Source organism: Globicephala melas, chromosome 1 (assembly GCF_963455315.2).
Source record: "Globicephala melas chromosome 1, mGloMel1.2, whole genome shotgun sequence".
NCBI lineage: Eukaryota > Metazoa > Chordata > Mammalia > Artiodactyla > Delphinidae > Globicephala > Globicephala melas.
The window spans coordinates 58,981,622-59,006,174 of record NC_083314.1 but is presented as its reverse complement, the minus strand read 5'-3'; the positions used below and the strand labels follow the sequence as shown (position 1 = coordinate 59,006,174).

Below are 24,553 nucleotides of genomic sequence, written 5' to 3'. Positions count from 1 at the left end.
AAGCTAAAATGTCAAGATTTAGTTTTAAGCCAATAATGGTTTAAAGATTTAGTTTTAAACCAGTAATGATATATTTTGTCAAATCCAAAAACACAGATGAAATCAAATAAGATGAATTTCTAAAATAAAATGCATGAAATGGACCAGAAAGTACCTGGTGGTAATCTGACTTTGTAATGAAATCACTAGCAGAAATGTCAACTTAGAGGATTTCAAGGAAGGTGTTAATTGATTCTTTAAACTGCTATTCTGATCCTTTTAAAACACTTAAGTAAAACTTTGAAAAACTACTGTATAGGCTATATTCAAGAAATTTTTTACAGGATGAGCCAAAATAAACAGTGTAAATCCAGTCCAAAGAAGGAAGTAGGTTGTGCATGTGTGTATGCCATAGGTGAGAAAAATATTCAAAGTAATCCAGCATCTAGCACATCCCAGGTACAAGGGTCAAGTCCAGGCAGAAGGGCAGCACAATGACTGAAGAAAAGTCTGCACAGTGAGCAAGTTTCTAATCCAGGGCTCAGATTATCCCTCCGATCGAATTCTTACAGTTACATATACTTTAAAAACTTCTAAAGTCATGAATAACATTAAAATTTGGGGGTGTTTCATCATTCCAAAGCAACTTATAAAACAAATCTATGTCTACAACAAAAATTATCAAAGAATTGAAAAAATAGTTGATATAAGATTTGATTTATTAAAAAAATGTAATGGCCAAACTGCAAAGTTGACTGTGTTGAGTTTTGGCAAAACTGCTTCTCTGCAATAATTTTTCTGAAAAACAAGTGATTCTGAGATGGCATTTAGACCAGACCTAAAACGCTGAATATGTATAAAACCTCTTTAAGTAAGGAGCCTATACTTAAAAGTTGAAAGCCAAAGGTCTTAATAATGTTTAAACAGTGAATTTAGTGGGCAGAAGATCTAAACAGACATTTCTCCAAAGAAGACATACAGATAGTCAACAGGCCATAAAAAGATGCTCAACATCACTAATTATTAGAGAAATGCAAATCAAAACTACAATGAGGTACCACCTCACACCAGTCAGAATGGCCATCATTAAAAAGTCTACAAGTAACAAATGCTGGAGATGGTGTCGAGAAAAGGGAACCCTCCCACACTGTTGGTGGGAATGTAAGCTGGTGCAGCCACATGGGAAACAGTATGGAGGTTCCTCAAAAAACTAAAAATAGAGTTGCCATTATGATCAAGCCATCCCACTCCTGGGCATATAACTGGACAAAACTATCATTCAAAAAGATACATGCATCCCTATGTCCATAGCAGCACCATTCACAATAGCCAAGACATGGAAACAACCTAAATGTCCATTGACAGATGAATGGATAAAGAAGATGTGGTACATATATACAATGGAATACTACTCAGCCATAAAAAAGAATGTAATAATGTCCTTTGCAGCAACATGGGTGGACCCAGAGTTTATCATACTAAATGAGGTAAATCAGAAAAAGAAACACAAACACCATATGATATCACTTTTTTGTGGAATCTAAAATATGACACAAATGAACTTATCTACAAAACAGAAACAGACTCACATACATAGTGAATAGACTTGTGGTTGCCAAGGGGGTTAGAGAGGGATGGAGTGGGAGTTTGGGGTTAGCAGATGCAAACTAGTATACATGGAATGGATAAACAACAAGGTCCTACTGTATAGCACAGGGAACTATATTCAATATCCTGTGATAAGCGATAATGAAAAAAATATTTCATTATTTTCATAATGAAAAAAGAATGTATGTATATGTACAACTGAATCACTTTGCTTACAGCAGAAATTAACACAACATTGTAAATCAACTATACTTCAATTAAAAAGTGAATTTAGTATCATTGCATCTTCTGAACTTTACCAAAATTCAAATTCAATGCGTACATTGAATGCAAAGCTCTAAACAGGTGTACAATGTCTCTTTCGCCCCACAAAATAAAGACTATTATACTTGGTGTAGGAAGAAAAATTACTTACCGCTATAATATCTAATGTATTATCGCAGACTTTTCGGATTTCATTATTTTTATCATGCATCAGATCTATGAGGTATGCTGGAGCCTCTAAATAAAAAGTGGTTAAAGAAACAAACTGTGTTTGAGATTGCAGCTATTCCATCATGTTAGAGAATCCTGCATTTCTCTAAATTCAAATGTTAACTGAAATTTAACTTCAAATTTTAAAATAAATCATTACTACAAGATGACCAAAAATATTTAATATTTCATTTATTTAAAAAACATGGATAATAGGGATAAGAAAGGGGGGGAAAAGAACTAGATAAAAATGGGTAAGGAAAACAGAGCCAGTAAATCTCAGAACATCCAAGGCCATATTTTTGAAACCATGAAACTTGTGAAAGTAACTAAAGAAGGAGCTCTATAGCTGCATAGTTGTGAAACTTTGATTGACCTGACCCTCCTAAAAGTTCAGAAAAATTAATTTCACACAAAAATTCACATACAAAAAATTTCACACAACAACAGAAAAGAATCATAGTCAAATCCCATATATGCGTATGGTTATTATAAGGAAGAGAAAACATAAGACATTTTCACATAAAAGCTGAAAGCTGCAACGCTAATATTTCAAAAAGAAATAAAAGAATTTAAGAAATCAATAGATATATAAGAAAGAACAATATGAATCAGAATTAGAAAATTCAGAGAAACAATTCCAGAAATAACTAAAAATAAACATAAAAATCATTTCAAATATATAAAAACTAAGTTTATAGTAATGCAAGAGTAAATAAAAGCAACAGATAAAACTCTAAGTTAAACAGAAGGTAAAAAAGAAGAAAATTTGTAAAATTTTAAAAAATGAAAAGAAATTTAAAAGATTAGAAAATGACAGATACTAAAGATAGGCAAAGAAGATCCAACATAATATTGATAGATATTCTAAAGAAGACAACCAAAGCAACAGAACAAATACTATAAACTACAACTCAAGAAAATTTGCCTAAAATTAAAAAAAAAAGACAAAACTATATACTGAAAGACTATACTTGCATACTTGGAAAAATCAAGCAAGGATGATGAACACCAAGTCAAATTCTAATAAAACTACTTGGCTTTAAAAAAACCCAGAAACATACTTTGGTCTTCCTGGCAAAAAGATCGAGTCACTTATAAGGGAAAAAAAAGTAGATTGTCATCAGACTTTATGACAGATAATTAGTAGACTACAGACTTGTCATTGGCAGCAATTCAAGGTGGAAAAATACCTTCAAATTGCTGAGGAAAATAACTGGAAATCTAGAATTCCATATTCTGCTAAATTATTATTAAAGAGGACAAACGAGTTATTTTCAGATACAGATATATTTATTATTCATAGATGTTCACTAAGCAGTATAAGAGAATGTAATCAATTATGAAAGAAAATCAATGCAGAAAAATAGAGGAACTGAATTCAAGAAAAAACAGTAAATGAGGAAACATACTATATTATTTAACATAGTATAAATCCTAAATAAGCACTGGTTTTTAAAAAGGGATAATCAAAATAATAATTTTAAAATGTTATAAAAATTTTATGTTCTAAAAATGAGGTGAAATTACAATACTAGAGAGCAACAAATAACATGGACGATGGAAGTGGAGACATTAGACTTACAAGTAGAAGAACAGATATATTCATTTAGAACTTGGTGAGAATGCACGTTGAACTTTAAGACTAACACAAAAGAAAAGAAATGGAATGTATAAATAACAAGTAGGGGAAAAGGGAAGAATAAAGAAAACTCAAATCAATAAAGAAACCTCAATGGATCTGAAACAGGCAGTGAAGAAAGAAAGCTATAATCTCCAATACTTAAAGTTGTTCTTGGTTAAAACTATTTGAAACAAAGGCCACAAGTTTCTGACAAGAAACTCTAGCACATGTGTACAAGCAAATGACATTTTTTGAGGCAATGATTATAATGCCAAAAAAATTTTATCAAGTTTCATAGCAAGTGGCAAAGACAGAGGTTAACCCAGATCTTCTATTCATCAGTGCTACTTACTATTTTGGGGGGGAATAAAAGGGATATATTTAAAATGTAGAAAAATATACAGAAAAATATATCTGTGTACACTCAAATTCATTTTTAGAAAAATCTGTAAAGAATATGGTATTTATTGCCTCTTTTCTCTACTGTAATGTAAGTTCCATTAGGGTAGGGACTTGGTCTATTTTGTTCACTATGGTATCCCCAGCTCTGAGAATATAACAGGTGCTCAATAAATTTTATTTAATAAATAAATAAATAAATAAGACCCACTCTACATACTACCCATGGATTTTGTGAGGATAAGATGAAAATAAAATTCTTAGGAAACTTCGGAATTCTCAGGGAATCTAGTCTAATTTGGTTTATTTTTCATGCTGACACTGTTGGGATTATATGAAAATTAATTATTATTATAGCACTGGTTCTCAATTCCTATGAGTTGTGCTGAGAGCCATTTTTAATATTTCAAACATCTTAATATAACTCATATATTTACCTAAAATAAGTCTACACCAACCATTTCAAAATGTCAAGTTTCTTTCATTCCATTAAAAATTTTATCAAATAATGTTGATCAGATTTTCTAACTTAAAAAATTGGAGGGCTTCTCTGGTGGCGCAGTGGTTGAGAGTCCGCCTGCCGGTGCAGGGGACACGGGTTCGTGCCCTGGTCCGGGAGGATCCCACATGCCGCAGAGAGGCTGGGCCCGTGAGCCATGGCCGCTGAGCCTGCGAGTCCGGAGCCTGTGCTCCGCAACGGGAGAGGCCACGGTGGTGAGAGGCCCGTGTACCACAAAAAAAAAAAAAAAAAAGATAAGATGAAAATAAAATTCTTAGGAAACTCTTAGGAATTCTCAGGGGGAATCTAAAAGGATCTAGTCTAATTTGGGTTGTTTTATTTTTCATGCTGAAACTGTTAGGATTATATGAAAATTAATTATTATTATAGCACTGGTTCTCAATTCCTATGAGTTGTGCTGAGAGCCATTTTTATTATTTCAAACATCTTAATATAAATCATATATTTACCTAAAATAAGTCTATACTAACCATTTCAAAATGTCAAGTTTCTTTCATTCCGTTAAAAATTTTATCAAATAACGTTGATCAGATTTTCTAACTTAAAAAACTGGAAAAAGCAATGATTTCCTGACTAATAAATTTTATTTAAAATATTTAAGGGCTTCCCTGGTGGCTCAGTGGTTAAGAATCTTCCTGTCGATGCAGGGGACACGGCTTCGACCCCTGGTCCGGGAAGATCCCACATGCCGTGGAGCAACTAAGCCCGTGCGCCACAACTACTGAGCCTGTGCTCTGGAGCCTGTGAGCCACAACTGCTGAGCCCACGTGCCACAACTACTGAAGCCCACGTGCCTAGAGCCTGTGCTTCACAACAAGAGAGGCCACCGGAATGAGAAGCCTGCGCACTGCAATGAAGAGTAGCCCTCGCTTGCCGCAACTAGAGAAAGCGGCATGCAGCAACAAAGACCCAACGCAGCCAAAAATAAATAATACAATAAATAAATAAATTTATAAAATATTTAAGTATATTGGTTTCATAGAGAAAAATCACAGTAAAATGCTTAAAATTATGGTGAAATGTTTAAATAATAATTTTAAACTATGTTACAAAATATGAGACATACTCAAATATCATTGACATCAACAAAAATCCTGTTTTTTGAAAACCAAAATATTGGGCTGAAGCCCTTCAGCAATCTTTATCTAATCTTAAGACATGGACTAAAGCATCAGATCTAATATTCCTTGATGCTTTTGTAAAAATTTTAATTCAGCAGATCTTTTATCTCCCACTCCCACCATTATCAACATGTTATATTCTTCAGAATAACTATTTAAGAAGTATTGACTTTAGATTCAATGGCTTAACAAAAATCGCACTTGGGAGAAAATGAAAAGAAAGTTACACTGAGAAGAAAAAAACAAATACAAGTAGCCTTAATAGTGTGAGCTTTGGTAATAAGGTAGTGAGAGTACATTTAAAACAGACCAGAACAGAGGTAACACTTATTCACTGTGTGTCAGGCACTTGGTACGTACTTTAAACGCTTCATTCTTCTTTAGTCCTAAGGAAGAAACACTATGAGATGACACATAAACAAGGGGCTGTCTTCCAAAGAAGTTACCTAGAAAAAGCTATACTTTCACTTTGTTTTCTAATACGTGTTTCTTACAGTGACTTCTGCAGTTATATAAATCTTCTCTACGTAAAATATTCTTTCAGAGATTCTCAACCCAGAAAAGCATATTAAAGGCTCCAAGAAGACCCTGCAGCAATAATATCTGTTTAACTTTAACTCAGTGTTTCCCAAACTCATTTATTACAGAACCTTTTTTCATTAAGCAACTATTAATTCTAAAGGAACACATTCCATGGAACACAGCTGAAAAGTTATTCCAACAATGTTAACGTTGCTCAAAAGTGTATTTCGAATTTATCTTTCTGGGAGAGTTAGTTTATAAGCCACATTTTAAAAATATTTATTACTTTATGATAAAAAGAGTTCTCTCTAGTGATGCTGTTACAGCAAAATAGTATTTACATTTTGACAGCCCTTAGCAAAATGAACATTTCTCAATTAAACTTGCTTTAATCAGACTTGACTCTTGGAGACCTTATATGGTTCCAGAAATTCAACTTGTCCTCAAAAGCAAGGCAATGTTAATACTTAAAGCATGTGTTATTGGCTCTGAACGCCAGAGGAGCCTCAAAATGTTTTGAGCAATAGCCTAGTGTATAAAAAAGTATCCCAATTAAATTTTAAATTTTGAAAGAGCATTAACCATTTAGACACATGAATTCATTGACTAAACAAGTTCTAACCACATGGCAGGTACTATGTTAAGTTTTGGGTATGGATAGAAGGAAGACAAAGCCAGTCCTTGAGCTAGAGGAGCTCAAAATCTTTTGGTAGAGACAGGCATATAAATACATAATTTAAAGTACTTTATTAGAGGTGAAAAATAAAGAAATTACTCCCAATGGTAAGAAGGTAGGCACAGGATTAGAAAGGCTTAACTGAGAAGATGGCTTATAAACGTTATCTTTGATGAGTTGGAGACTGTCAGGTTAAAAAAAAGGAGAAAAATGCATCTGAGTTTGACAAGGCATATGAAGAGGGAATAAGTTATGACAGCGAGGGTAATGTCTGATAAATGATGAGAAATTTGGTATGCTAAGAGAAACTGTGTATTATAAGGTTAAGGGGAAACTTTGGAAAAATAGGTTAAGGTCAGGTTATGAAAAGCTATATGCAAAAAACAATTTAGATTTTTCATATGGGTAATGAACGATTTTATGCAGTATTTGAAAGCAGTTTTTTTTTTTGTACACAAATGAGCAGAGCACCACAATTGAAAAATAAACAAAAATCACAAAGATTCAGCTTAGATACCACATCCACTGCTAGCCTTTCATGACATTCCCAGACTTGGTTTATATATATCCTCTCCTGTGCCTGATGTACATACCTTTATGACATTGATTATACTGGATTTTAATTTTATATTGATTTACTTATCTAGACTTCCAATTAGACTATAAACTCCTTGAGTACAGGGACTGACACTTCTATATGTCTAGCACTTAAAACAGTACCTGTTAGATGGTCAGAACTTGATAAATGTTTGCAGAATAAATGAATGATTAATTATGTGTAGTAAAAGAGACAGCACACACAACATTTTCAACTAAGGGACTGGATGGATGACACTTATTATCGACCATGAATACAGAAGGTAGACTTTTTGAGAGGTAGATGTTAGCAATATTGAATACCCTTTTGGATGCAATAGTGATAAAATACCAATTTCTGAGTACCTCTCTGTGTTGGGAACTATTATAGATGATTTAAATCCACTAGTACTAACAGCTATCCTATAGGAGGTCCTTTTATTTTAATAATAGGAGGTCTTTTTATTTTAATAATATTATGGCCATTTTATAGATGTAAGGTGCTCAAGGAGATTAAGTAACTTATCCAATGTCCTGTAGCTAGTAAGTGCATTTAAAATTAGGGCTATTTAATTATATTATATTATATTATTTAATTATAATGCTTTATAGGCCATACTATGCCCCCTTAGGTAGATGGAAGACATCCAGGTGGCAGTTAGCAACAAATGCCTGGGACCCAAGAAAGAGGTTTCGAAGATATCAAATACTTATTAGCATATAAGTAGCATAGGAGCTGAAGTCATGGGAACAGTAGATGTGTTTTCCCATGTATAGTGAATAAGGTAAGATTAAAAGAGGACTAAGGATAGTCCTAGGAACCTGTGACATTTAAATTATGTTAATAGAGAAGGAAGTTATGAGATATTTGTTAGGTTTTTTAGGAAACCTGACAAGTTAATAAAATTGTTCTCCAATGTACCTTACATATAATACTGATTTGGGGTAAATAGCTTCTATGAAGAATAGCTTGCCTCTAAATTTATTTCAAAACTTGATATTTTCTACAATATTTGAATACTTGCAAGAAAAAATACCTAAAAATGCATCTTTTCTTAATATGTGAAGTGTCATTATCTATGGTAAACATTGAAGGATACGTGTTTCCTTGATTATGACATCTCTTGTGGCTTGGTGGAAAACCATTTGGTAGAAGACATAAATTATCTGACACACAAATTCATCATCTTCTTGTTGAGCTGAAAAGAAATAGAAAACTTCAAATAAAAGAATACTATATTATATACAAAATTGAAAAACATTGAGGGGAAAAATGAAGAATGAGAAAAACTAACAGTGACAAGGAGACAGGTAAAGGACAATTAGTTTATATTATTTATAATATACGGGTGGGGTTGTATCATTTACGTCTTAGGTGTTTTTTCTAAATTACATGATGGTGATCAGTCAAAAAATTTCATAATAATATATTTTCAGAAGTTTTAGTTAATTTGGTTGTGGTCAAACTAAATAGGTTAATTTACTTTGAAATACAAAAATAAAAAATAAGAGTTTAAAGAGAGAAATTATATCATCTCTGGGTCCAAACCACACTACTTGAGACTGTTCATCTCAAAAGGTTGTATCTAGGAGGAACTGAGAAACAAGACATGTTTAAGGGAATAGTAATGGTGCTTTTCTGTAATTTTTGCTATTTTTTGCCACCAAGTATAAAGAAATTGATTAAATTAACTTCTAAGTCCCCAGTGTGACATGGCAACACTTACTACCACTGTAGGAACTTCTTTTTTATTTTGGTGCCTCATAAAAAAATTCTTCAAATAATTCTAATTTTTAACATAAACCTGGTTTTATTTTGTCTCTATAATGTTGACCTCACATGAGAAAAATGGTTCTTAAAAATCACGTCTTCTAAGTTTTTGGTAGAAATTAGACTGTTATAAACAGGTTTTTTCTTTGTTGAATAATGTTAGCAAAATTAAACTTTACTTATTGGTATGAAGTAATAAAGTAATTTTAGTTCCAATCAATTATACTAGTAAAAAGGAATGTTACATAATCATACAAACTAATTAAGAAATGTTTATTATCATGAAAAGAAGACTTTAACAGAATAGTGGATGACCACTGATTAATACATGTAATGGCAAAAGCAAATACTTATAGAAATCCAATTTTTAGATACTGGTTATGAAATTTGATTTACTAATAGTCTGCTAACAACTCTTGGCAACAGATCAGTGCTATCTGTTAGACAAAGATTTACAGGTCAACAGAGCATCCAACTAGCTGTGTGGAATAAATTGTGGTCCTCTCAAAGTCCAACTGTTCCAAATAATTTTCCTCACTAACTTGCCAAAGTACCAGTCTCTTAGACTACTTGGGTTAAAATTTTATTAATTTCTCTCTTGGTATATAGTGTTCCCCCACTTAACCCCAAGGGTTTTAATCTTGAAAATCCATATATTTCATAAAAACAGTAGTATACAGCCTCTGCCTGTGATAACCACATGTCAGAGAACATCAAAATACAGTAAAACACTGAGCTGGCTCTGTTATTAACTCTCAGTCATAATCAAAATGGACAGCAATTCAAGGACCCAGATTATTTTGTTTCAACTTTCTCCAGCTCACCACAAAATCCTCATTCTCATTCTGCCAACTACATTGTCTTTACTTTCACCTTCCAACTACCTGGTCTTTTAATTATTTCTAATCTGAAAACTCCTGGCTGTGTGAAGGGTGCACCAAAACAAATACATATATACTATTTGTAGACATACTTCAAATATGGAGGCACTATCTCTAGATGACCATGAAAATGCATTATGTAAAAGAATTTACAATTCAAACTTTTAAAGATTTAGAAGAGAAAAATGGGCAAAAGACTTAAATAGGCACTTCACTTTATTAGCCATATCCAATAACCAATAAATACAAATAGGTACTCAATTTCATTAATTATTAGGGAGATGCAAATTAAAACCACAATGAGATACCACTATGAAGGCTATAATTAAAGAGGCTGTACGCCAAAATATGTTGGTGATGTAGAATAACTGGAACTTTCGTACATTACTGGTGGGACTGAAAATTGGCACAACTACTTTGGAAAACAAAGTAGTTGGCATTATTTCTAAAGCCAAATATATGTGTACTCTGTTCTGCTCCTAAGTATGTGTCTAACAGAAATGAGTAAATATGTTCACTAAGAATGCTCATAGGAGCATTACTTATAATAATAGCCTATCAATTACAGGAAAAAACTGTAAAAAACACAAATACATGGAGGCTAAACAGTGCACTACTAAATAACCAAGAGATCACTGAAGAAATCAAAGAAGAAATAAAAAAATACATAGAAACAGTGACAATGAAAACACGACGACCCAAAACCTATGGGATGTAGCAAAAGCAGTTCTAAGATGGAAGTTTATAGCAATTTAATCTCACCTCAAGAAACAAGGAAAATCTCAAATAAACAATCTAACCTTACACCTAAAGCAACTAGAGAAAGAACAAAGAAAACCCAAAGTCAGTAGAAGGAAAGAAATTATAAAGATCAGAGAAGAAATAAATGAAATAGAAATGAAGAAAACAAGACCAAAGATTAATAAAACTATAAATTGGTTCTTTGAGAAGATAAACAAAATTGATAAACCTTTAGCCAGACTCATCAAGAAAAAAAGAGAGAAGATGCAAATCAGTAAAATTAGAAATGAAAAAGGAGAAATCACAACTGACACCACAGAAATACAAAGGATTATATGAGACTATTACAAACAACTCTATGCCAATAAAATGGACAACCACAAAGAAATGGACAAATTCTTGGAAAGGTACAATTTTCCAGGACTGAACCAGGAAGAATTAGAAAATATAACCAGACTTATCACAAGTAATGAAATTGAAACTATAATTAAAAATCTTCCAACAAACAAAAGTCCAGGACAAGATGGCTTCACAGGCGAATTCTATCAAACATTTAGAGAAGCGCTAACACCAATCCTTCTCAAACTCTTCCAAAAAATTGCAGAGGGAGGAACACTCCCAAATTCATTCAACGAAGCCACCACCACCCAGATGCCAAAACCAGACAAAGATATTACACAAAAAAAGAAAATTACAGACTAATATCACTGATGAACATAGATGCAAAAATCCTCAACAAAACACTAGCAAACAGAACCCAACAACACATTAAAAGGTTCATACACCATGATCAAGTGGGATTTATCCCAGGGCTGCAAGGATTCTTCAATATACGCAAATCAATCAATGTGATATACCATATTAACAAATTAAGGAATAAAACCATATGATCATGTCAATAGATGCAGAAAAAGCTTTTGACAAAATTCAACACCCATTTATGATAAATACTCTCCAGAAAAAGGGCACAGAAGGAACCTACCTCAACAAAATAAAGGACATATATGACAAACGCACAGCAAACATCATACTCAATGGTGAAAAACTGAAACCATTCCCACTAAGATCAGGAACAAGACAAGGATGTCGACTCTTGCCACTCGTATTCAACATAGTTTTGGAAGTCCTAGCCATGGTAATCAGAGAAGAAAAAGAAATAAAAGGAACACAAATTGGGAAAGAAGAAGTAAAACTGTCACTGTTTGCCGATGACATGATACTATACATAGAAAATCCTCACGATGCCACCAGAAAACTGCTAGAACTAATCAATGAATTTGGTAAGGTTGCAGGATAAAAAATTAATGCACAGAAATCTCTGGCATTCCTATACACTAACAATGAAAAATCAAGGAATGAGAAATCAAGGAAACAATCCCATTTACCATCACAACAAAAAGAATAAAATGCCTAGGAATAAACCTACTTAAGGAGGCAAAAGACTTGTACTTAGAAAACTATAAAACACTGATGAAAGAAATCAAACATGACATAAACAGATGGAGAAATATACCATGTTCTTGGATGGGAAGAATCAATATTGTGAAAATGACTATACTACCCAAAGCAATCTACAGATTCAAGGCAATCCCTATCAAACTACCAATGGCATTCTTCACAGAATTAGAACAAAAATTTTACAATTTGTATGGAAACACAAAAGACCCCAAATAGCCAGAGCAATCTTGAGAAAGAAAAATGGAGCTGGAGGAATCAGGCTGACTTCAAATTATACTACAAAGCCATAGTAATCAAGACAGTATGGTACTGGCACAAAAACAGAAATATAGATCAAGGTACGGATAGAGAACCCAGAGATAAACCCATGCACATATGGTCACCTAATCTATGACAAAGGAGGCAAGAACATAAAATGGAAAGACAGCCTCTTCAATAAGTGGTGCTGGGAAAACTGGACAACTACATGCAAAAGAATGAATTTAGAACACTACCTAACACCACACACAAAAATAAATTCCAAATGGATTAAAGACCTAAATGTAAGACCAGACACTATAGAACTCTTAGAGGAAAACATAGGAAGAACACTCTTTGACATAAACCACAGCAAGATGGTTTTTGACTCACTTCCTAGAGTAATGAAAATAAAAACAAAAATAAATATATGGGACCTAATTAACCTTACAAGCTTTTGCACAGCAAAGGAAACCATAAACAAGATGAAAAGACAACCTCAGAATGGGAGAAAATAGTTGCAGATGAAGCAATGGCAAAGGATTAATCTCCAGAATATAGAAACAGCTCATGGAGCTCAGTATCAAAAAAACAAACAAGCCAATTAAAAAATGGGTGGAAGACTAAACAGACATTTCTCCAAAGAAGACATAAAGAAGGCCAAGAGGAACATGAAAAGATGCTCAACATCACTAATTATTAGAAGAATGAAAAGCAAAACTACAATGAGGTATCACCTCACATCAGTCAGAATGTCCATCATCCAAAAATCTACGAACAATAAATTCTGGAGAGGGTGCGGAGAAAAGGGAACCGTTTTGCACTGTTGGTGGGAATGTAAATTGATACAGCCACTATGGAGAACAGTATGGAGGTTGCTTAAAAAACTAAAAATACAACTACCATATGACCCAGCAATCCCACTACTGGGCATATACCCTGAGAAAACCATAATTCAAAAGGACACATGTACCCCAATGTTCACTGCAACACTGTTTACAATAGCCAGGACATGGAAACAACCTAAGTGTCCACTGACAGATGAATGGATAAAGAAGGTGTGGTACATGTATACAATGGAATATTACTCAGCCATAAAAAGGAATGGAATTGGGTCATTTGTAGAGATGTGGATGGACCTAGAGTCTGTCATACAGAGTGAAGTAAGCCAGAAAGAGAAAAACAAATATCGTATATTAATACGTATATGTGGAAACTAGAAAAATGGTACAGATGAACCTATTTGTAGGGCAGGAATAGAGACATAGACGTAGAGAACGGACATGTGGACGTGGGGGGAAGGGGAGGGTGGGATGAATTGGGTGATTAGGTTTGACATAAATACACTACCATGGGTAAAACAGATAGCTAGTGGGAACCTGCTGTATAGCACAGGGAGCTCAGCCTGGTGCTCTGTGATGACCTAGCTGTGGGGGAAGCAGGGGAGGGAGGTCCAAGAGGGAGGGGATATAGGTACACATAGAGCTGATTCACTTCATTGTACGGCAGAAACTAACACAACATTGTAAATCAATTTTACTCCAATAAAAAATAAATAAATAGATTAGAAAAGAAAACAAACAAAAATAACCACCCTACTATCAATAAATAGTAGAAAGGGAAAATAGTGGTATATTTATTTATACAGCAATAAAAAGAAACATAGTTCTGTACAAAACATACACAAACCTCACATTCATAGGGGAAAAGAAATAAGACTCTATTTCTAAAAAGCTGAAAACCAAAGCAGAATTCATCTGTGGGTGATAAAAAGAAAAATGGAAACCACTCTGGTGAAGGTGGTAATGACTGGGAGGTGGCAGGAGAGGGACTTCTAGGGTGCTGGTAATGTTTCATTTCCTTATATGAGTGGGAATAACATGAGAGCTCTCATTTTGAAAATTCATTGTGCTATACATACTTAGAACTTGTGTATTTTTCATTATGTATTATATCTGGTACAGGAAAGACTGAGATTAGAGGGTCTTTTTAAGCTTTCCATATTAGTATTTTTAACTTCTATACTAATTAGCTACTTTTAATGTATATCTGCTATGGGCAAATTGCATCCCTCCAAAAATTCATATGCTGAAGCCCTAATCCCAAATGTGACTATATTCAGAGATAGGGCCATAAGGAAATAAGTAAGGTTAAATGAGGTCATAAGGGTGGAGTCCTGATCCCATAAGATTAGTAACCTTATAAGAAGGGATATCCAAGCACTTATGTGTGCTCGTGCTTTCTCTCTCTCCCTCTCCCCCACTTCCTCTGCCCGCCTGCCATATGAGGATGTTAGGACACAACAAGAAGGTGGCCTTATGCAACCCAGGAAGAAAGACCTCACCAGGAATCAAATTGGCTGGCACCCTGATAGACTTTCCAGCCTCTAGAACTATGAGAAAATACATTTCTGTTGTTTAAGCCACCAAGTCTGTGGTATTTTGTTATGGTGACCTGAGCAGACTAACACAAGGTCCTAGAGAACTTGGCCCTAATAAAATACTATTAGAGTCAGACAAATTTTGTATGCAGTATGGAAAACGAAACCTGGGCCCTTAAGAGCAAAACAAAGGTAAGGGGAAGACTATCTAGGCCTCCGCTATCCAGTATTGTAACCATAGCCATTGTGGCTAGTTAATTTTAATTAAATTTAATTTAAACTCCAGGTTCTCAGTCCCAACAGCCACATTTCAAGTATTCAATAGTCACATGTGTTGGACAGTGCAGATAGAGAACATTTTCTTCACTGCAGAAAGTTTAGAGGACAATACTATATATGGATCTAGGAGGGAATATGATGATTAGAATTAGCTTCCAAATAAACTTTTCTGATTAGAAATCAAGATATTAAAAAAAGGGTTTGTGCAAGATAGGAGATCCAATTCAACCAAAACAAAGCTCAACATAAAGAAGAAATGGTGGAATATTAGTTGTTCAAGGCTGATAAGAGGAGGGTAGTGTCTGTAAAATTGGTCCTGAATCATTTTATAGCAACATTCTTAACTTTGTAACCTAAAGCTATTTGATACTATGCTATCTAATCCCAGTAAAGGTATATTTAATTCATTTTCCTAACTATATAATTTAAGTTGCTATAAGATGAGTAATGCAACAATATAAATAATATTTCATGATTGCAGATTCCACATTTAAAAATCTAAACTTATAACTTGTTTATATATTAGCACAAAAATAAATTAAGATAAATTATAATTTACCATTTAGCAACTCAATAAGTGCAGGGATTATCCCAGATTTGGCTAGCAATGCAGCACAAGAGTCATCCATAGATACAGTTCCAATCATTATAACCACTTCTAAAACAAGGTCATCTTCTGCAGCACCTAGTAAAGTCAAATCACAGAAAGTTTTCATTGAAATGTCCTGATACAAATCCTTTTATATTGCCAAAATTCTAATTCACAGAAAAGATACTAAAAGCTATTAAATCAGTTCTTATGAATCCTTAACACGCTTATAAATGTGTCCTTTTTCCAAAATTCCACGTTCATGGAATTCCATTCCATGATGACAGTTCATGGTGGTGGAGCAGTAGAGAGGTGGAGATAAGTCTTTGAAAATACAAATGAATGACAATGTAAACACAGAAAATAGAAGAGTCATTTGAATCCCTCAGAGAACTCAGTGTGTGCATGTGAACTCGTGTAGAGCGGGATGGTATTTAGTAATTTTAAAAAGGCAGGATAAAAAAAATAAGAAGGCAGGATAGGAAAGGGAAACTAATATTAAAAAAACATATTGTTAGGGAAGAGAGTACATACATATACGAGGAGAACTAGTGACTGCCTTTCTGAGAGAAAGAAACGAACTAGGGGAACTAGGGCTAGACCTAGAGGTGTGGGAAGAAAATGTGTTACGTAGTACAATAATGGTCACAAAATACTGTTCTAGCTGCCTTATCCACAACAGAAAGAAATAACTTAATCATTACGCAGAAGTGAAATACTTAGCACAGACCTGGTTTGAGTTTATCCTTGAGGTACGGAACCAGCTTATACTCCTTAAGAACCAATTCCCAGTCTAAGTCTGGAATGGTCAAATTTGCAAGAGTTCCTAAACATTCAATCACAAACTCCTCCTCTTCATCATTAGAGATTTGAGCTGCAAGGTCCCCAACATAATCCTGAATAAAACAGAATTTTAATACAAATTTAAAATATGATTTCTGCAGAAGAACTAATCTAATAATTTAACCCACAGGAAGAAGAAGTATCAAATGTGATTCTCTTGTTTTAATAACCTTGAGCTAAATTGCTAAGAGAGACTATGGTGGACTGGTTTAAGGCAAGCAAACTGGAGTGAGGATGAAAAGGTTAGGGATAGGGCTCGTAAAACAAAAACAACATTAAAACTTAGGTTGAGATTTCTAGGAGCTAAACTTACAAGTAAGTTGAAGAAAAACCAACTTGGGTCATGAATTAATATTTGACAAGAGCTAAGGAAGAGTTATATTTCCAGACACAGACTTTAAAGCTTTAATTCTCAGGCTATTTTAATAGACAGAAAGCTAAAAACTATACTTACAATAAATAAATTTTTAGTTGGTCCATCATGCTGGGAAATGTTCCTAATCATTTTCATCAGCAATGGATCCTTGAACTTCAGAGCCCTCTTCATGAGCATCTTCAGCCCATTTCCTGATAATAACAACAAAAAAATTCCCCCAATAAAGGTTCATTTAAATTTAATGATTTTTAAAATTTTCGGTTCTCAAAAAACCCCAATTTACACACAGAAAATACGTAAATATTAAGTGTACAATTAAATTCAATAAATGTATGCCCCTGTGTAATTCGTACCCAAATCAGGATACAGAATATTTCCATTCAATGCAGAAAGTTCCCTTGTTCTTAGTCAATCTTAGTCCCCCAATACAATTACTTTTCTTGTTTTCTCCTCCTTTTCCTCTTCCTCCTCTTCCCCTTTTTCTTATTTTTTCTTTTTAAATACAGATTAGTTTTGCCTCTTCTAGAATTTCACATAAATGGAAGCACAGTATGTATATGAAATATGTACCACAAAGTTTTAAAATGTAAATACTTTTTGACCCATAAAAATTGTAGTTCTAGGAATTTATCCTAAGAATGTAAAAATGGAAACATGAAAGATTCAGAGAAAGGAAAATTACTGTAGCATTGCTTTTAACAGAAAAGAAGTGGCAACAAACTAGCAGATTAAACTATGGAAAATCCGTTAATGGATTATTTTGCAGCTACTGGCAATTATGTTTTATTAAAGTATTTAATCATATGGAACGATATTCAGATATTAACTTCAAAAAACATGTCACCATTTATAGAGAAAATCCCATTTTAATTTAAAAACACACAGAAACATTGTACCAAAGTCTTACCTATGATTATCTCTGGATAGTGGGAGTAAAATTTTTAATTTTTTCCTATTTGTTCATTTGTACTTTTTATAATCAACATGTATACTTCTCAAATACGAAAAAACTATTGAGCAAACTCTGAAATATCATAATGTATGATGAATCATTTTATGAAGATACTATAGAAACAAATAGCTAATACATTTGTATTGTAACATCTTACACTGTAACAGATTGCTTTGCAAATAAAAAGTTTTATTTCATCTAGAAAATATTTTTAAAAATCAAATTTCAATTAAGGGTAACTGACCAAATGGTTTATAAAATGTTACTAAAGGGTAAGCGTTTCTACTCATGATGTAAGAATATTCTGAGTCTGACATTTAAGGATTATAGCTATAATTTTTAAAACTACTTAAAAATAGGATTTACATATTTACTATAATTCTTAATTCCTTATTATCTATTTTCCATCATATGCCAATAGCATATGATAGAAGTTATCTATGAAGCTCAAAGGCACTAACCTTCACAGATAAGCTGTACGTTCCTTTTGTTAGCAGCTAGATTAATGCAGAAAGAAATGAGTTCCAAGTCAATTCGTTCATCCGAACATTCAAAGAGCATCTTCATTAACTAGCAAGAAGCACAAGACATATTTTACTCAAAAAAACCCCAAACACACAAAAAACCACAGGCACTATTTTATCACAGTATGTTACCTTAGATTGTATGTTGGAAATAATATAATACAATTACATTTTCAACATAGAAGTGGTAGGCTTTTACTACTGAATAACTGAATGCTTAATGAACTATTAGATGCTCAGCATTCAATATGAACTTCCAAGTACACTGGAGAATATAAGAGAAATATTACATAAAGCCTTTGCATTTAAGGAATTTAAAATGTGTGGAAGTAGACCATTCTGAGCAATGAAAATAGCTTGTGCAAAGGTTACAAGGCAGGAAAAAAAAGTCATCCTTCTGAAGAATTAAGAGAAGGCAAGCATGGTTGGAGTGAGGGAAATAGTGTTAAGAGATAAGGTAAAAGTCAGATCACGCAGGATTCTGAAGTACATGTTAAGGATTTTGGGCTTCATCCTAAGGTAAATGGGAAGATATTAAAGGCTTCCAAATAAGGAAAGTGTCAGGATAAGATTTACATTTCGAAAAAATCTGGTCAATGTAGAAAATAGACTGAAATAGGGTAAGAAAATGTGGCAAAACCACCTAAGGGGCTAGTGGAAAAGTCGAGGTATGATGATGGCTGCCTGGACTAGGTAGAGCAGTGGGGATAGAGATAAAAGGGATGGCTCAGAGATATATTTAGGAAAGAGAATCAGACTGGGATTTAATAACTGACTAGATGTTGGGGTTAAGGGAGAGGAAGGGTCAAAGATGACTCACAGGTTTCTGCCCTAAACAACAACATGGATGGTGGTGCTAACATTTACCAAAAGACAGAAACCAAAGTAGGAGAAAACTTTAAAGGGAAGACAGTAATTTTGGTTTTGGACATGCTGAATTTAAGCTGCCTATGTGACAGTCTAGTGCAGATAGTCAGTAAAAGTTATAAACACAAGTTTAGGAGACATGATTGGACTGAAGGTATAATTTTAGGAATTGCCCTTTATGGTTGATAACTGAACCTGTAAAGCTGGACCCAATCATTTGGGAGTGTGTATAAAATAAGAAACGAACTCTACTTAATGATAAGAGAAAGGGAAGGAACTTCCCTGGTGGCACAGTGGTTAAGAATCCATCTGCCAATGCAGGGGACACGGGTTCGAGCCCTGGTCCGGGAAGATCCCACATGCCGTGGAGCAACTAAGCGCGTGCGCCACAACTACTGAGCCTGCGCTCTAGAGCCCACAAGCCACAACTACTGAGCCCGTGTGCCACAACTACGGAAGCCCACGTGCCTAGAGCCCCTGTTCCGCAACAAGAGAAGCCACTGCAATGAGAAGCCCACACACTGCAACAAAGAGTAGTCCCCGCTCGCTGCAACTAGAGAAAGCCTGTGTGCAGCAACAAAAACCCAACCCAGACAAAAGTCAATCAATCAATCAATTAATCAATTTATTTAAAAAAAAGAGAGAGAGAAAGGGAAGATGGGTCTGAGAAGCAGCAGACAGAAAAGTAGGAAGAAAAAGGCAGGCCACTTATGCCATTTAGCAGTAATCTAGATTTGTCATGATGAGAGATAGTTGCTATGTAATAAAGGAGAAATGAACAAACCTTAAGCTATACTTTTGAGAAGCTTGTCTACTATTATTGGTAAATAGCAAATTAACTTAGTGCATATTATATAAATATATTTTTCTCTTAGTCAAATTGCTAACAACATATGGAAGTCAATCCTAAAATTTATAACCTAAAAATTTCTTATGTTTTATCTCGGCGGATACTTTTTTAGATCAACATGCCTTTGTTGACTGGTTAGACCCTATTTCGTTAAATCTTGTTTTGGTTATTCTCTATGTTAGTTCCAAATAACTTCTAAGTTTCGAAAAGGCTACATGGTGAACACACAAAAATTAATCTTATTTCTGTATGCTAGCAATGAACAACTGGAAACCAAAATTAAAAAAGCAAATCCACTCACAATTGCTCCCCAAAATACTTAGATATAATTCTAACAAAATTATATGTATATATATATAAAATTCACTATTTGCTGAGAACTACAAAAACACTATAGCTGGTGAATGGTTGGCATGTATCATGCCTTTTCCCAGAGAGCACTTCTTTAACACCAATGTTGCTGCTAGTGGAATCTTTAATCACTAACACTTAATAATGTTGTAGAACAAAAAAATTCTATGGCAAAGATAAAATAATCTTAATTTATTGGATATACTTTTAACAGATTTTGCTACCTATTAACTGCCAACTAAAATTAAATTACAAATTAATAAAAATGTAGGTGACAATCCTCTAAAAATGTAAATATATACAGTATGTTTTTCACATTCTAATCAAAAACCCATTATAGATTTCTTCCAAACTTCTCCTAATACAAGAAGCTTTTTAAAAATAACAAAAGTGTGTTTGTTACATCAATGCAACGCTTAGCAAGGCAAAATATCCGTTGCTGTTTACTTGTTCATACTTAGTATGAAATTTGCCCTTAAGAACGGTGTTACAGGGTGATTTGTTAGAAGCTGAGGGTTTTTGCCTTGTTTTTGTAATTTCCACATTAAGTCCTGTGATGAAATATTCAGGAGCTAGCTTTTTAAAAAATAATGCATGGTTTAAAACCTTATCCAACACCTACATCCCCAAATCAAGAGAAATCAGGACTAAGTGTGAATGAAATACATCATGATATAGAGTTAGTTTTTCATAATAAGAGAAACATTTCAATTTTAAAGTGTTCACATTTTAAAATAATAGTTTAGTTCAAGCTCTACGTGCAACACTGTCTTTGACTGCTACCCATAGCACTTCAGAAGTAAGTGTAATTGCTGACAACTAGCAAATACTAAAACTAGATTTGTTCTGTTTTAACTATGTCCATTGTCATCTTTTACTAATTTAACAGGAAGGCACTAAAAGGCTTCAGCCTGTGCAATGAAGAGGCAATAGTGTTCAATCAGACAAGTCCCATATTGAGTATCAGATACCAAAGACCCAGGACTGAAATCACTGTGTCTAGACTCTCTGGCACCTGACTTCACTTATTTACCAGTGACCAGAGGCCAACCCCTACAGCTCTCTGTATTCACATACACCTCTGCCACCCCCACCCCGCTACCCAAACATCTTTGAATGATTATGGCAGAACTTTGCATGCCTCAGGAATCTCTTCTGACTGGCTACTCCCTAACTCTGCTGTTTGAAGTGATGCTCTGGTTTCTGAACTTCAGCAGATAATGGCAGGCAGGAGCAAAGGGGGCTGTCAGAAAGGACGTTTACCAGCATTCAGCTCAAAAGAAGCGTGTAGATCAAAGAGGGGCCAAATAGGACAACTGTGGTAGAAAACATGTGGATTACTATGAAGATTCTTGCGCACTGTTCTAGGTAAAATGTTAAATAACACCATGACATCATTACCTAAACATGTACTTTGGCCATTCTATTACCAATAAATACTTTCATAAGCATCTGGATGGCATTTGCACCTATTTAAACAAAACATGCATCTTAGAGGTCTAAATAACAATGAACTGTTAATGTGTACTCTTAACTATTATTAGAATACAACCATTAACTCCTGGTTATCCCCAAGTACGCTTACCTGGAACAATTCACCCACTGAGACCATTAAGATCATACATAAAGAAAGACTTGCCCTGACCCCCAAGTTTTACAAAATAGTGTCATAATAGAGGGAAAAAATGAGAATATATTGGATAATTAGAGGCAATAAAGTACAAAAGAAGCAAAGCAACATAATATTGGGAGAGATTATGAGCCATGTTGACTTTATAACATCTACTCTGAATGTTAAATATTTTACAAAAGTGAACTCTAATTATAGGCTTATGTTAGAGCATCTCACAGTCTATTTCCACCAAAGTCCAGCTCTTTAAGAATGAGAAATCAATAGAATCATTTTTTCCCCCAAAAGACCATGATCATGCACTAGATACAACCTCTTAAGGTTAATCTAATTTATGAAATGCTATTCCATGAGCCCAATGTTAACACATTGTTTATTTGGACTAATAAAATTCTGATGAAATTTTCAAAAGTATAGGTTTATCCTATAAAACACATATAAGAAAGGGAGTATTTAAACTGGACTCTGAGTGGTTCCAAAATAATGAGAAGCATTTACAAATGGCACCTTATTTTTGTACAGTGTTTCAGTTTATAAAGTTCCTTTACATATGTATCTAATGGAATTAAAGAATATGACCGTATCCCACATTTTTTTTGATCACTGAAATGAATATGAATGACAATGGAACCACTGCTTTCTTACTTTCAAAGTTACTTTAGGCTTCTCATTTGAAAAATTCATTTGTAATACTTGACAATATTTACTAAACAAAAATTAATGTGCATAATTTCAAAGTGAACAGAGTATTACATTAATATTCCAAACTTCAGATATAGTTTTATTTAACAAGTAGGTTAATCAGTTGCTAGCACAAATGAGTTTAAAGCTTTGTTAGTATTATAAACATTACTTCAAGGAGTCAATATTCTGAGAGGAGTATCGTTTTAATTCCTGAAGGAAGCTCGGAAATTTCAATGTAATCCCAAATTTGCTTTCCATGATTCTTTTATTTTACAATGTATTTTTACAATTGGTACTGGGTGGCAATCAAACCATGTCAACTTTTCCCCAAATATGCCAAAGTTGAGCCTTACAAAGTACAAGTTATAGGCTGGATAGCACTTTAGGAACAAACATACTATTCTAGAGTACCATCTGGTTTCTCAAAATATGGCCTCATACTAAAAAGTTTCAGGATGTTTACAACATAATTTGATAACATACCCTCACTATTCTTACCAGGGTTGAGCTTTAAAAACAAAATATAATAAACTAAAACCCCAAAACATTGACCATTGAATGAATTTTGAAAGATTTTGTTCATGAAATACAGACCACAAATGTTCTGAAAACCCCACTGCAGAAATGTTTGATGTTAGAAAATTATCTGGCAAGGAAACATGCATGAATGTTGTCCTTGAAAAGGTACGGGAGAATCTTCTACAAAGTCTTCAACTGCAATAATAATAATGTTTCAAAAGTAACTTAAACAGGCTTTTATTTCTGATTATTTATTGAAAATAAAGTTTCACATTTTATGTTTGAGATTGTAAATTCTAGGGTATAGAGGGAAGGGTAACTCCAAATTAAATATTTAACAAAAAAAAGTTTTCCATCTCTTTTTAGTGTACATTTATTTCTCTTTTATTTAATGTTATTCTCTTTAAAATCTAATCTAGATAAAAACAGTCAATCTAGACAAAAATATTATTCTTTTATCACTGCTTTCCAATTCATATCCTGTAGTCAATGAAGTTCTGACATTAAATGCGATTGGAAAAGGAACACCCTTTGAAACTGTGAAGCAAAACCCCTTGGAACATATGAAGTGAGACTGTAGTAAATCACCTGTAATCTCCCTTTGACATGGCTACTCTTTTATTGACAACTTGTTTGACAAAGAGTTTGATTACACTTTGTATCGGCTGTAGTCTGACATGTGTTATCTCTATAAGAAGCCTTGCCTTGTTAGATAAAATATGCTGCATATTTGAAGGATGTCTACTTTCTGTAAACAAGCATAATTAGTTTTTCCCCTGGTATAAAAGCCTAAGAAATTATCCTTGAGAGTTTATCAGTTTTTTAATTGCGTGTAGATAAAGTATTAAAATTCTGGAACAGCAAATTCAATTTTTAGAACCGTGTTATTAATTTGGGAGGAATAGAAGGATTAATAAGAATTAATAAAAAGAAAAACTATGGCCTGTTTTTTACTACATAATAATTATTACTACTATTATTAGTAATAATTAATTATAGTAGTAATAAATATTAATTAGTAATAAATATTAGTAATTAATATTATTACTATTAATCCTAAAATAATATACATTTAATAACTTATATTAGGCTAATAAGGAATTATGTAGTAGGAGTCTTAAG

At 33.6% G+C, this 24,553-nt stretch overlaps 1 protein-coding gene across 3 annotated transcripts in view; it reads right to left on the bottom strand.

Annotated features, from left to right (window-relative positions):
* KIFAP3 (kinesin associated protein 3) overlaps positions 1-24,553 on the bottom strand; it is a 158,413-nt gene that overhangs the window by 47,582 nt on the left and 86,278 nt on the right. For 2 of the 3 annotated variants that reach the window (XM_030875504.2, XM_030875507.2), the window contains exons 12-17: positions 18,468-18,576; positions 17,133-17,245; positions 16,566-16,731; positions 15,806-15,931; positions 8,600-8,698; positions 2,003-2,088 (exon numbers count right to left, since the gene is read on the bottom strand). In XM_030875504.2, coding sequence (XP_030731364.1) covers positions 2,003-2,088; positions 8,600-8,698; positions 15,806-15,931; positions 16,566-16,731; positions 17,133-17,245; positions 18,468-18,576 — 699 coding nt within the window. The remainder of the gene's footprint in view (positions 1-2,002; positions 2,089-8,599; positions 8,699-15,805; positions 15,932-16,565; positions 16,732-17,132; positions 17,246-18,467; positions 18,577-24,553) is intronic. The other variant, XM_060296557.1, reaches the window with a different exon arrangement.